Source organism: Homarus americanus, unplaced genomic scaffold, assembly GCF_018991925.1.
Source record: "Homarus americanus isolate GMGI-L3 unplaced genomic scaffold, GMGI_Hamer_2.0 scaffold36734, whole genome shotgun sequence".
Taxonomy (NCBI): Eukaryota; Metazoa; Arthropoda; class Malacostraca; order Decapoda; family Nephropidae; genus Homarus; species Homarus americanus.
The window spans coordinates 9,808,125-9,821,711 of NW_024733126.1; the positions used below are offsets into that span (position 1 = coordinate 9,808,125).

At 37.7% G+C, this 13,587-nt stretch overlaps 2 protein-coding genes across 3 annotated transcripts in view; one reads left to right on the forward strand and one right to left on the reverse strand.

Annotated features, from left to right (window-relative positions):
* LOC121869337 (dnaJ homolog subfamily C member 11-like) overlaps window positions 1–4,826 on the forward strand; it is a 55,290-nt gene extending 50,464 nt beyond the window's left edge. Inside the window, exon 13 of the mRNA XM_042370641.1 lies at window positions 4,242–4,826. Coding sequence (XP_042226575.1) covers window positions 4,242–4,261 — 20 coding nt within the window. The 3' untranslated portion in view covers window positions 4,262–4,826. The remainder of the gene's footprint in view (window positions 1–4,241) is intronic.
* Window positions 4,827–4,886: 60 nt separating this feature from the next.
* LOC121869336 (ectopic P granules protein 5 homolog) overlaps window positions 4,887–13,587 on the reverse strand; it is a gene marked incomplete at its 5' end in the record, with an annotated part of 135,335 nt that continues 126,634 nt past the window's right edge. The window contains 2 exon segments of one of the 2 annotated variants that reach the window (XM_042370638.1): window positions 4,887–5,610; window positions 8,435–8,555. In XM_042370638.1, the coding sequence (XP_042226572.1) occupies window positions 5,383–5,610; window positions 8,435–8,555 (349 nt within the window). 2 annotated transcript variants of the gene reach the window in all.

Here is a 13,587-nt window from a genome sequence, read left to right on the forward strand (position 1 = left end):
CAGACTACTGCTCTTCTATTATTTACAGTTCCTGAGTTTGTGATAGTGCATCTCCAGTCATTTCATTGTTGTTATTTTTTCAATCATAATGGCTTGTAATGAGAGGTCACTGTACTGTGATGAATGTAGATTATCAAAAGTTTCAAAATTCAAGTAGTTTTCTTTAGCAGTCATGAAAAATGTGGATGGACTTAATGCAGAAGCTTGATACTGATATACAGTATGCTCTCAAGTTCGCGGTTCTCGGTTATTCGCGGATGACACCCTGGATGTACCCAAGAATGTCTGTGGGTAGTTTTCAAAGTTGCCAGTATATTTGCAGCTGGGACAGGGAGCCATTCATTCTAGAGACAGTAATTTCCTTTACCTGTATTGTAAATATGTGTGTGTGTGTAGACACACACACACACACAAAACACATCCAAATATATAATAATTGGAAAATCCTCTCACAAAAAATCAGAAATTTTTTTATTAAAAATGTAACAGCCCACCCTCAAGTCCGTGCTCTATTAATAAAGTAATAAATCACAGACTTGAGGGTAGACTGTCACTTTTTTAACAAAATTGTTTTTGATTATTTGTGAGAAGAATTTCCAATTATTATTTACAGCTCCTCCCCGACTTACGACCATCCATACGTACGACCGCCTCGGTCGTACCAAACTTTTGTAAAATTATGTATTTTCGAGTTCCAACGTCAGTGATTGCGCTGTGTACTGACAAAATTTTTTTTTGTAATTCACTTTAAATGGCTGGGAAGCTTAAAAGTGAGAGATTTTGTGGCACTGAGAAGAAAAAGAGACACCCATTTTAGATTTTCTATGTATTATTTAAGCATTTTCGACTTACGACCTTGATTTGGGTCCCTAACCCCGTCGTAAGTCGGGGAGGAGCTGTATTTGGATGTGTTTTGTGTGTTTGTGTCTTAACGTAATCTTTGTCTGTTAATTGTATTTTAGAAGTACAGTAGAAACAAGCTATTTGGTAAAAAACTAAGGCAAAAACCAGAGATGTGAAGAAGTCTGATAAAATAAAGACGTACAGGTAATTTCTTTTTTAGTAAATTAAAAGTAAAGACCCACGTACTGGAATCTGTTCTTCAGACAGCTATCAGCAGGAAGGTAGAACTGTTCAAAACAACAGCTAGCATAATACAGTAACACAGATTGGCTTATTTATAATCATAATAAATTAGTTTAAGTAAATAACCATTCTTATGATATACACTCAGGTAATTAAATTGTTTCTTATTTAAAGTGTTAATAGATGTAGGTAAGGTTCTTCAATCTAGAGCATACGTGTAAGTGGCATGGTTGGCCTTGTGCTCTGTGAGATAAAGTGGATGATGTAGTTGTGTACATTATACTGTACAGTATATACTTGAGCACAGTTCAAGTTTTTATGATAAAATTTTAAGGCAAAAAGTTTTGGTCAAACTATATATGCATAATATTTTTGTGGGGGTTAAAATTCTATACAGAATATGTTCGATTTATGAAGAATGACTAAGCAAACCAAATTGTACTTGCAATATACAATACATATCAGTCTGCATGGAATCTGCAATGTTACTGATGTGTAAATTGCATTGATTTAACACCTTAATAAGGTTACAAATCAAGTGACTTGCAGGCAACAGATATTTGTGATTGTAAGTTTCAGTGTGGCACCAGTTGTTTCATGGTGCCTAATCTATTGTGATACTTTGGGTATCTCGGCGTTACATAAAGTACTCTTGTTGTGAAAGGCAATGATAGCATATCTCACATCTTGTAATGTCTACCCAATAATTCCTCGCCATGTTCAGTGTATGAGGGCGAGGTCGTCAGCATTCTGAGGTTCAGTAGTGGAATCCTGCCAACATCTTTATTCCTGCCTGGAGTCGCAGGTAGTAGGCAGCTACCAAACAGGGAGGTACTACCACCTGGGAAGATATTGGAAGCATAATGTGTTGTCTATGGTAGACCCTGCTGTCATATGGCATCACAAAAATTGTGATCAAGTCCCAGGTTGCTGATCTGACTTTCTGCCTCATTTACACACAATTGCAGGGTCTCAATTGTTTCTCTTACTATTGACAGCATAACATACATACTGTATATTGTTTCTCACTCTTAATATTTGTTTTTTCATTTTTGTATTTCTTTATGGTTCTTTATTATTATTTTTATTTTTTTATTATAAATTTTACTTATCTGAATTATTATTATTATTATTTTTATTATTATTAATATTAATAATAATATTATTATTATTACAACTTCGCCCCCCAGGCCCCAATGTGGGTCAGTGACCTGTTCCCGCGTGGGGTAATCCCCTTAAAAAAAAAAAAAAAAAAATGTTGAAAAGACCATTCATCCAGTACAGGATGTCCACCCTGCCGGCTAAATTGGCACTGGCACGAGTATGGAAGGCAGCCAAGAAAATGGGAAAGAGAGCTGGTGCCAGTACACACCCTTGTTTAACCCCCGTTTGGATGGGGAAGAACTCGGACTGGGTGCCATTGTGCAGGACACTGCCGTTCATGCCATTGTGGAGTTGCCTCACAATGGCGATGAATTTTGGTGAGCAGCCAATACAGCTGAGGGTCCACCAGAGGGCTTCCCTTTTGACCGAGTCAAAGGCCTTAGTTAGGTCTATGAAAGCTATGTACAGGTCACAACGCTGTTCTCTGCAATATTCCTGTATCTGGAACGCAGTAATGAACATGTCAATGGTGCCAGCTAAATCCACATGGAGATTCTGGGAGGAAGTTCTCCTCCTCAGGAAGAAGTCTGTTTAGGAGGACTCGGGCGATAATCTTACCAGCTACGGGCAGTAGCGAGATCCCGCGGTAGTTGCCACAGTCTGACCGGTCTCCCTTGTTCTTATAAATATTGAGGATGCAGGCATCTTTAAGAGCCTCGGGAATTTCCTCCTTTTCCTCGGCTGGGATTCCATTAGGCCCTGAGACTTTGTTATTTTATGTGTTTGATGGCAGTAGCTATCTCATCCTGGGATGGAGGATAGCTGAGGTGGGTTAGCTGTGGATGCTGAGGGACCTGCTGGGTAGTCAGGACATCCACATCGGATTTTTGGTTGAGCAGTGAATGGTAGTGCTCTTTCCAGCCCTGAAGGAGGCCTTCATCATCTTTAATTAGGGCGTTACCGTCGGATGAACGGAGGGGGGCTGTGTCAAGAGTGCTGATCTGCAAATTTTTGTTTCACATGCTTTATTTTTAAACCAGTCGTTCTTTAGATTGTGAAGTTCCTGCTGGGCCTCCGCTTTCTTCTTGCGGAAGGTATCAGCTTTGGTCCGAAACTGAGGGTCATTCTGCCAGTCAGTTAAAGCAGCACATATATCATTGACGAGTACATTGATGGCCAGGTCACTTTCATCAAACCAGTCCTGGTGTATTCTTTTGATCTGACCAAGGGTCTCTCTGCAGGTTTTTTTGTCATGACAGTGTTGAGAATATCCCATTTGGCACTGGGATTTGGGTTGTTTGTTGTCAGGTTGTTTATCAGCCCATGTTTGAGCTCCTCTCTGATGGCATGTGCTCCCACTGGATCCTCCAGACGTTTAGTGTTAAAACCTCTTCTGGAGGCTTGTTGCCTTCACCGTTTTGGGGCAATGTGAAGTAATAGCTTGGTTCTGATGAGCTGATGATGATCAGTGTCGCAGTGGTCTGAGCCATGCATAGCTCGGGGATGAGGACATCTTGGCAATCTCTTTCTCTGACATTGATCATAGGTGTTGCCGTGAACCCTTGAATTTGTCGGCTTGCCTTAACAAGGTATTGGTGATAGTGAGATGTGCATCACACTTGCTGAGGAGAAGCTTAGTCCAGTTCTCCCTATGTCAGCATCTCTGGCCAACTGTCATTAAAGTTCATCAAGGAGCACAACCTCATCTTCTCTGGTGATAGAGGTTAGCACTTTGTTGAGGTCAGCATAAAAGGCCTCCTTTGATGTCATCCTCTGCATCCAGTGTTGGGGAGTATGAACTGATGAAAAGGACATGATGTGAGGGATTTAGTGAGTTTTGGAGGTCATGAGGCACTCGTTGATCACACACACACACACACGATGTATGCATGCATACCCATAAAACTATGCAAGTACATTTATACACATATACATAAGTATATTCACACCTACATTTGCATAAATGTGTATGAAGGTGGCTTTATTAAACCTTTGTTGTGTGTGTGTGAGCGAGCTAAATTATGTCATTGTCTAAATCTTATTTATTTCAGCACATCGCTTGGAAACTTAACAAAGAGGACAGCCAGTGCTTGTACATACCAAAATTTTTGCCCTCTTCCAAATTGTACATACCGTAGAAACTGATTCAGAGTAATCATCAAAGGATGATTGTATATTAGTTAAACTAAATTAGGCAATTGATTTGAGTCAGCATAAGATTACTATTCCATACAATACATTGAAATTGTTGTTTATTTGTTTGTCTATATAAATGTTTAATAATTTAATTTACCATGAATACATAGTCACTATGTACAGTATTTTGATTGCTGTTAATGCAATTTTAGAAGCAAAACTTACACATAGATGTAAGCTCTACATAACTATGGGATTAACTCTGATTATATTATTGAATACCATTTTCACAACTAGATGTTATGAAGTGAGAACTTTCTAAAATTCCTCAATCAAGTTAATTATATATTAGCTGTATACATGGCAGGAATAAAGGTATTGTATGGAGGGAATAAAACAAAAAGGAATTATTGTCAAATGTCACTAAATTGCAGAAACTCTGTAAGCATTATTAATGTACCATCTGTTGGATTATGGACTAGAATAAATTCAATAAATAACTGTGTTTGTTTACCCATAGGTAAATTGGGCGAGAGAAGATTTTTAAAAAATTACAAAAATTATCATTGATAAATATTTTATTGACTAAAGAAATGTACTCAACCCACTGAACAATGCCTTCTCTGTTCAATGTCTCTCCATTTAAAAAAAGTGAATATGAAAAACAATAATTTTATACCTGCATACATATATAATTACAACCTGTACATTTTATATAAAAAATATCGATACCTACTGATAATAAACTTTAATGTAATCACAATGGATACTTGTATAAAATATCCACGATGTCTACCGTGAATTTGAACGTAAATTATCTCCTTGGACTATAAAGTAACTTGTATTATTATTTACTCCCAACTAAAGTATAACTTCATTATAGTGCCTATCACAGAACATTATTTTACATTACCTGATATTGAAAGGCAAGGCTCCTGCATCAAAAGCATTTTCTCTAAGTACAAGACTAGAACTTCATTAATATACTGTATCCTACCAAATCATATAATTTTTACTATTCTCTTATGTACAACTCCTGGATACTTATGTTATTATTTAACATTCGTAAGTGCTAGGGAGTGGAGCTGATGCACTAGTGTTAGAAGGAAGATACATGTGTGGGTGTTGCTCTTGTAGAGGCAAAGATGGTGGAGGTGCAGATGGAGCAGTGGTAGATAACAGATGAGTCAGGTGATGCAGGACAGGATCAGAGAGTATATCTGCCACAAGCCTTGCGAGGAGCACATGAACATCTGGTAAACAATGGGCTGGGTCCTCCACAAACTGTGAGAGATATAAAAACATTGTTTTTTAGTAAAATATATCTGTTGTTTTGCAATATTATGGAAAAGGGCTTGAAAGAATTACTAAATATAAATTCATATAAAAAAAAAAAAAAAAAAAAATACTGTACAATTACAGTATTAGGTGGATAGTCTGTGATAATTAACCCTTAAAAGATTAAATCATAAATAGATGATTAGCACCTCTTATCCCTCATGATGGCCATCTGTATACAGTAATCCCTCGCCAACCATGGGGATTAGGTTCATGGGAAACCCCGTGTTGGGTAAATCCGCAGTTGGTAAGATAGAGGCTTACAGGAAATAGGGGGTTAGGTTCTACGGCCATTGATAACACTTGTCAAATCCTAAGTCCCCTGTTCTTTAGCAAAACAATACCTACATTGTATATTTCATTAAATTTTAGTCAAATACATATAAACAGAGTAATATAAATTTAACAGTACAGTATAACGGGTATTGACCTTCACTGAGGACAATGGTGGATGAAGATGATGTGGAGAAAGAGGTGGTTGTTAGATAACAAGGAAAAAAGGGACACAGGCTTACTCTCTTTTGCACTTTTCCATAAGCCACCAGCAACACTAGCCCTATCATAGCCTCACTTCTCTTAATAGTACAAATCGAAGATTTGTTTACCCCTATGGCACGTCCCATGGACACTATGCATGTGTCAGTCTATCGAATACACCAACTTTCTTTTCTAGTCATTACGTTCCTCACCTTCTTCTCATCTTTATCACTGACACTATATTCACGCTTAGGGGCCATAATTAAAGGCAAAATCAAAGTTATTACTGTAAAAAATGCGTAATAAATATCAAGTGTATGGAGCAATAAAATACATCTGCATGGTACTAGCTCACAATACTGAGAGAGCATGGATGAATACAGTGGAGCACAGAGTGAAAATAATATTGCACTGAACCATGCAGAGTAAAAAAAACTGTGGCGAAATGAAATCCACAGTTAGGGAGGGACTACTGTAATCAAGATTTTCCACACCATAATTTTCAAGTTGTACTGCAGACATCATGGTCATCCTTAATATCTCTTCATTTCATATTACGCTGCATAACATTAAAATCCACCGCGCTTGTAAAGTCACAAAAAACGGTAAAATATACCTGCTGTATGTTGTTTTATACGAATTGTACCAATGTACGGGCATATAATATTAAGTGTATGTACTGATAGTATTAAGGAGAACTCAAGGTATCTATATGATGATTGGGAAGGTCCAATTAATATGGACTAGTGTACTATAAGGGATAAGTGTAACCGTGTCTGAAGGTCATGATATTTACGTCTGTGAATGATTAGTAAATAAAGCTACCTCGGGATCAGATGAAAATATATGAACAATGATTTGGAAAAAGGATAAATGTATCGGTCCTATGTGAAGTGTTGGAAGTGATCCAGAAACTATACTTCAAAGAAAATATCTTGTATGCCTCGGTGTGAGCTTAATACACCTCGTTGCCCCATGTGACGATGAACCACGAACAGTGCAATGATCAGAGAATCCTATGAATGTGTTCAACGTATGCAACGTGTGAGGGGAGGATCCCTAAATACAGATTGAATTGAAGTGGATATACCCACGCCTAGAAAACACAAGCCTAGGCCTTTGTTCTATGTTGGCGCTCATTCTGCCCCGGGCCACAGGTTTGAGTTAATGATATAGCCCAATTAGTTTTCCCAGGAAATGGCAAACCAGACACTATCATGTGTCTGGATAATACCAAGGAGTTTCATACTTGTAGGTGTGGAGTGTACCTGATATGTGGTGCTACGTAAATGTTGGTGCTACCTGATGTTTTTGGGTGATATGGTAAGAAATAATGACCGAGGTAAGGAGGTCAATGATTTGTTATGAAGAATGAAGATTTTAATAAGTTCATTTGGAGAAGGTCGTGTATTGGTGTGAAGTGTAATGACCTTAATAGTAGTTATTTTGATAAAGCTTCAACTATTTTTTGTATTGTGTCTGGCTTGCTCTGCCAGCTACCTACACAAGTTACATACTGTCCAGAGGGTCTGATGGCAGCGACCTTAAAGTTAAGGGTAGATGTAAGTTATCCCCTTAGGATTAGTGACCCCAGAATGGGCAGTATAAAGTTTGGTGTTTGAGTTCTGATCAAATGATTTATTGTGACTTGTGGCAACCTTTCCTTCCCCACATTTCTCCTTCCCTAGGTCCCTCCCTCCACCAGGAGTGTTTCTTGTTATTGTATTGAATGTATTTGGCAATTTATGCAATGTGTCATGCAGACTCTTCACCACAGTAGGGATACTTTGACACCCAAAAAAAATAATACTGGGAATAAGAGTGAGGGTGAGATTGAAGAACTGGTAGGTTCACTTAGTAAATCTGGAAATGATACCATGTGTGAGAGCTTCAGCAACAGTGATACTGACGAGATGGTCATCCGGTTTAGAATTGGGGACGGTTTATATTCATCAAAATATGGAATAACAATTCGGATCCAATAAGCCTAACCCACCAGGTTGGCGAAGTGTGCACTTGTTGATGTGATGTCACAATTCATTGCTTTTAGTAAAAATTGTGATCGGGACTTCTAAAGCACCCTTTCAAGGATTTGGTTGCAGCCATTGATATAAAGGCATTTACCTATTTTGGAACCTATGAACTCAGTGCTATAATATAGGAGAGCCTAGTGGAGGCCGTAAAGCCATAAAAATTTTTACTTGACCTCAATTCAGCAGCAATATAATGAATCAAAATTACTGATGTAAATGTAAAATTCTATGAAAATATAAGAAATACGTAATACTGAAACCTGTATGGCTTGTGTAAGAGGATGAGCAAGTCCAGCATATGTTGTGTTGCTGCAAAGACCTCGTAAGTGTTCCAGGGTGCATGCTTCGTTACCAACATTGCTCGGGCTGCCATCAATATCACTGAGAAAGAGGAGTAAAAATCTTGTCATACCTATACTAAAATATTTTATGAACATTTATATCCTACAATGCCTTATGAGGTTTGCACGGTACACTGCATCCTTATTAATTTAACAAAAAAGGGGCTTTGGGTCACTTGAATTACAAAAAATCCAAATTATCTGAAGTGTGCAATACTTAACAGCAGAGACACCAGACATATTTGCATAAATCAAATGGTTATCTCAGGGACTAAAGGAGTTTCCAGGCTGGAAACTAACTTAACAGCTGTTTGTTACAACTGCACTCAAATTATGTGCAGCAATCAAGATCCAGTTTTAAGTTTCCTGCTGTCAGCCAAATTATTACTACCTCCTAATGTTATTCCTGCAAAAAGATTTCAAGGATAAGCATTTGCTACACTTATTAATCTTCAAGAATTAATATCACATCTACTATAGCTTTTACAGAGTTCTTTGAATACACTTAGTAAATGGTGATACAGGGAAGGTGTTTAACATTTGGCAACCACTCTTTGCTGACTTTGTACTATTGACTTTCATTGTTTAGGTTTTTACTTTTGTTTTTCTCAAAATTTAACCCACCCCAGAACATTACTGATAGTAACCCAATAAATTGTGATTGACAATACAGATTGACCTCACAAATTCGTGTCTCAGAAGTCTCCTTTTCTGCAAACCCTTGCATTTTATGGGTGTTCCCCAATTAACATGTTTATGCTCGTTTGAGAAAAAATAAAAGTTATTTTCTTTTGAAATTTAAGCGCTCATGAAAATGTACAGATTTGTAGATAAACAGACTTCTTTAACACTTATTCCACTCTACTGTATATTAATGATGTGGTTTAGAAAAAAGGAAAATATAATATACAATTATAAAATAAGAAAAACTAAGTGCATGGGTGTGTATGTGTGGGAAGTGAACATATATTTGGAGGCAGTGTGCTGCAACTGCCGTACCATACCCTTATATCTCACTCCCAGGTCAAGCGGGATAATTTACAACTGTTCCCAACCTGTGAGTTATATGTTACATCATAGTTATTTTTCAACTACAGGTTGTACCTCTCTAGTCCGGCATTCTGTGGTCCGGAAGGATTTTAGTTTTGTCCAATAGGTAGATATGCAACTTTTTTTTTTTTATCTGAATTATTATTACAGGAGTATTAAATTTTTGCTCCTCAGGCCCCAATGTGGGTCAGTGACCTATGCCGGGTGGACTAATCCGCGGGAAATTAAGGTTTGTTTACATCCGGCAGTTCGGCTGCTCTCTCTCTCTCTCTACTTGTCTATACAGAGTACAACATTTATGTACAGAGAACAACATTTAACCCTTCAATATATATGAGCAGTAAATAAGTGTTGCTTTCATATTATGTAGAGTAATGACGATATGTTTTCACATGTGCGCACTTACATACGCGCAGTCTCACTTTTTTTTACCATTAATGGTTAGCTACTTATATTGTTCCATGTATTAACAATAAATAACATTACAGGTACTTCAAACAACCATATTAATTTTTTTACATTAATTTTACTACAGCTAAGATCAGGGTCTTATTTTCTTCAGATTTATATGTAGAACCAATCAGTCACTGGTTTCGTAAGCTTTAACATAAACAATGCCAGCAGCCGTCTCGTCTCCTCTAATATTCCACGTATTATTAATAAATTGTATTGTTAATTTTGCACACACACACACATTAATTCAATAAAAACAAATTCAGAAACATTAATTAAAATATATATGAACAGTAAATAAGTGTTGCTTTCATATTCTTTTGTAAAGTAATGACAATATGTTTTCACGTGTGCGCATGCGCACTTACATACGCGATCTCTCTTTTTTTCTTTACCATTATCGTTAGCTACCTCTATTGTTCCATTTAATAACATTAAATATCATTACTTAAAACAACCATATAAATTTTACTACAGCTACAACCAAGGTTTTATTTTCTTCAGTTTTATATGTAGAACCTGTCAGTCACTGGCTTTGTAATCAACGAAAACAATGCTGTGTCATTTCCTCATGTGTTTTAATATTCTACATATTATTAATGAATTGTATTGCTCATTTTGCACACATAAACGTTAATTCAATAAAAAAAGACATTCAGTAATAAACAATAATGAATCTTTCGTACATAAGAGAAATGACGCTGTTTACACGATTATGCACGTCGTCGGGAGCTCAAACCCATCGAAATTCAAGTTTCCGCAGTCAAAATTTTTTTTATATATATTTTTTGTGTTCCAATAAAATACGTTAAGAATTAAAAACTAGCGAAATTTGAGAAGCTACTGTACGACATTTAACCCTTCAATATGTCTTCAAAGAGACCATGATGCAGAGAAAGTGGTGCTAGTGCTTCCAAGCATAAGCACAAGTCACTATCTATCCAGGAAAAGGGTGAATTTCCATGGTCCGGCACCGGTCAGGTCCCGAGGTTGCCGGACTAGAGAGGTACAACCTGTAGTAACTTCACTTAGATACAATAAATTTTCTTAATTTTTTACTCGGTTACATGGACACACAATCCTACATAAAAAAAAAGTGCAAAAAATTTAAATAAAAAACAATTATCAAAAGGTATGAAGGTCTAAGCATCTATGGGTGTCACCATGAAGTTGCTTTGGCGAGTGTATGGAGAAGTCAGAGGGTCTTTAGTGCAGAGCACCACTGCTAGGGATGGCGGCAAAGCATCGTTGCTAAGGCATGTGCTGAGGTGGCCAGTGTCCCTGAGACTGTGGCACAGTGCAAACACTGGCTTGTACCACATTTGCTCTTTTTATGCTTTCATTTATATGCCACCTACAATAACTTTTAATGATAGCATACAGGTAAAGCTACTTTTAGGGATGAATCCAGTGATCTGAACAGACACTTTGGAGCCAATTGCCATGATATCACAGGAAAAGGAACATGATACTTAGTATCACCATACAACATTTACTGAGGGGACTACAACACTATACTGAGTAGGTACACTTAATACAGTATTCTACCATGGACCAAGGAACCCATCTGTTACGACCCTCCTCCCTTCACTGCTTACCCAGCTTCCACCATTGGTTATCAGCGGCTAGGGTTGTATGTACAGAAGCAGAAGATATATCAAGTGTTGTCAAATTACCACTGGCTGTCCCGCCAGTCTCCAGTAATTTCCCGACGATCAGTATCAGTGTACAGACAAACAACAGGCAGGTAGATTTCCACCAGATCACAGAAACACACTTGTGCACTGTAGTCCTTTTTAATAAGCACTGATTCTTCACAACACTGTTAACAGGGTAATGTCTTCACAGCTGGAATTCTCACTTCAAATATGTATATACTGTAGACAGCACATTACCAGTGTACAATTCCTTAGTCTTCAGTTGTTCTGCTTGGCTTATTCTTTACACTATAAACAAAGCGATTGACTGACTCCTAGCCTGCTCGCTGCTGTTTATATACGCCTCGTCAGACGCTTCTCGAACATCCTAGAATCACCCAGAGACGCCTGGGAGATTCTAGAATGTTCAACTCTGATCGAGGCTTACAATAATAAGTAAGTCATAACAAAAATGATGCAATGCATTCTAGAATATTCTTACATAATTAGTACATCAATATTTACACAACAATTGAACTAAATTTGCCAAAATAACTGCTGCATGAGACAGAAAACAATCAAAACACCTAGTTTACAAAATTATAATATAAAATTATGCCTCGGCATAACACATCTAATCTTAACCCAAAGTGTATGTTTATGAAAATAATTTTCAATAATCAGGAATTTTAATGACACACCTTAAGCGATAATGTGAAATATTTAATCTAGGAATATATTTCAAATACTATACAGTGAAACCTCACTTTACGCGGTCAATTGAACCCACGGCGGCCCGCGTAAAGTGAGAAATGCGTAAAATGAACAACATAACATATGGGATTAATTGAAATAGAGACCGGGCCGACCCCCAAACTCCACTTTTTCAGACACAATACCCACGTTGTAGTAAAAATAACTTCTTAATTTTATGATGGTATGCGCACACAATTAATAATTAAGAGAAATATCAATAATATTAGGTTTTTTAACACTTACATTAGTAGAAAAGATGGCTGGGCACATGGGGATGGGGGGTTGGTTCCGAGGCAGAGGGCAGATTATTGGCCCTCACCTGTATCACTTGTATCAATTGTATCACTATCCACCACAGAGGCTTGCAGGGCCTCTTTGTCAAACCCGTCAAAGTCCACAAAAGTCCATATCCTCACTATCACTGACTTGGGCCGGCTGTGGTGGGTGGCGGGTGAAGAACTCGGTAATGTTTTGATGACTGGGCGACCTTGTGCGCACCCTGCTCGCGCCGTTCTCCGCGTAAAAGGGTACACACACCGCGGAAAGTGAGCATTCTGTGTTCGGCAGGGTACCGCGTAAACGTGGAAACATGTAAAGTGGGACCGCGTAAAGCGAGGGTTGACTGTATACAAAATTAAATAATAAAATCCCCTCCTATTTCAAAATATCTGGTACAGTAAGTCCTCGCTTAACGTCGTGGTTACGTTCCTGAAAAACACAACGTTAATGGAATCAATTTTTCTCATAAGAAATAAATAAAATACACTAGTTACGCTCCCCAGCCTCCCTTTGCCCCATAATATACATTACATATACATAAATTCAATGGAATTTTTATAGAAAATATAAATTAAACATCCAAAAAGATAAATAAACTAAATCATTTTGTATTGTACTCACTGATGGGCAGAGGTGGAGCGAGTGTGTGGTGGGTTTAAAACCTCCATTTTCATAGCAAGGCTAATGGTCTTGCATTGCTTCTTCACAACACTAGCATCATTAACACTTGATGGGTGCTTGGAAGCCATTTTGAATGGTAACAGTACAGTATTTATTGTAAAAACACTTAAGCACGCACATACGCTGTGGAAGTCGAACAAAGACTGGGGATGCTGTGACCCTCCACGAGAGAGAGTAGAGCGCCAAGATGACAGAGGGTGATACGTCATACAAAGT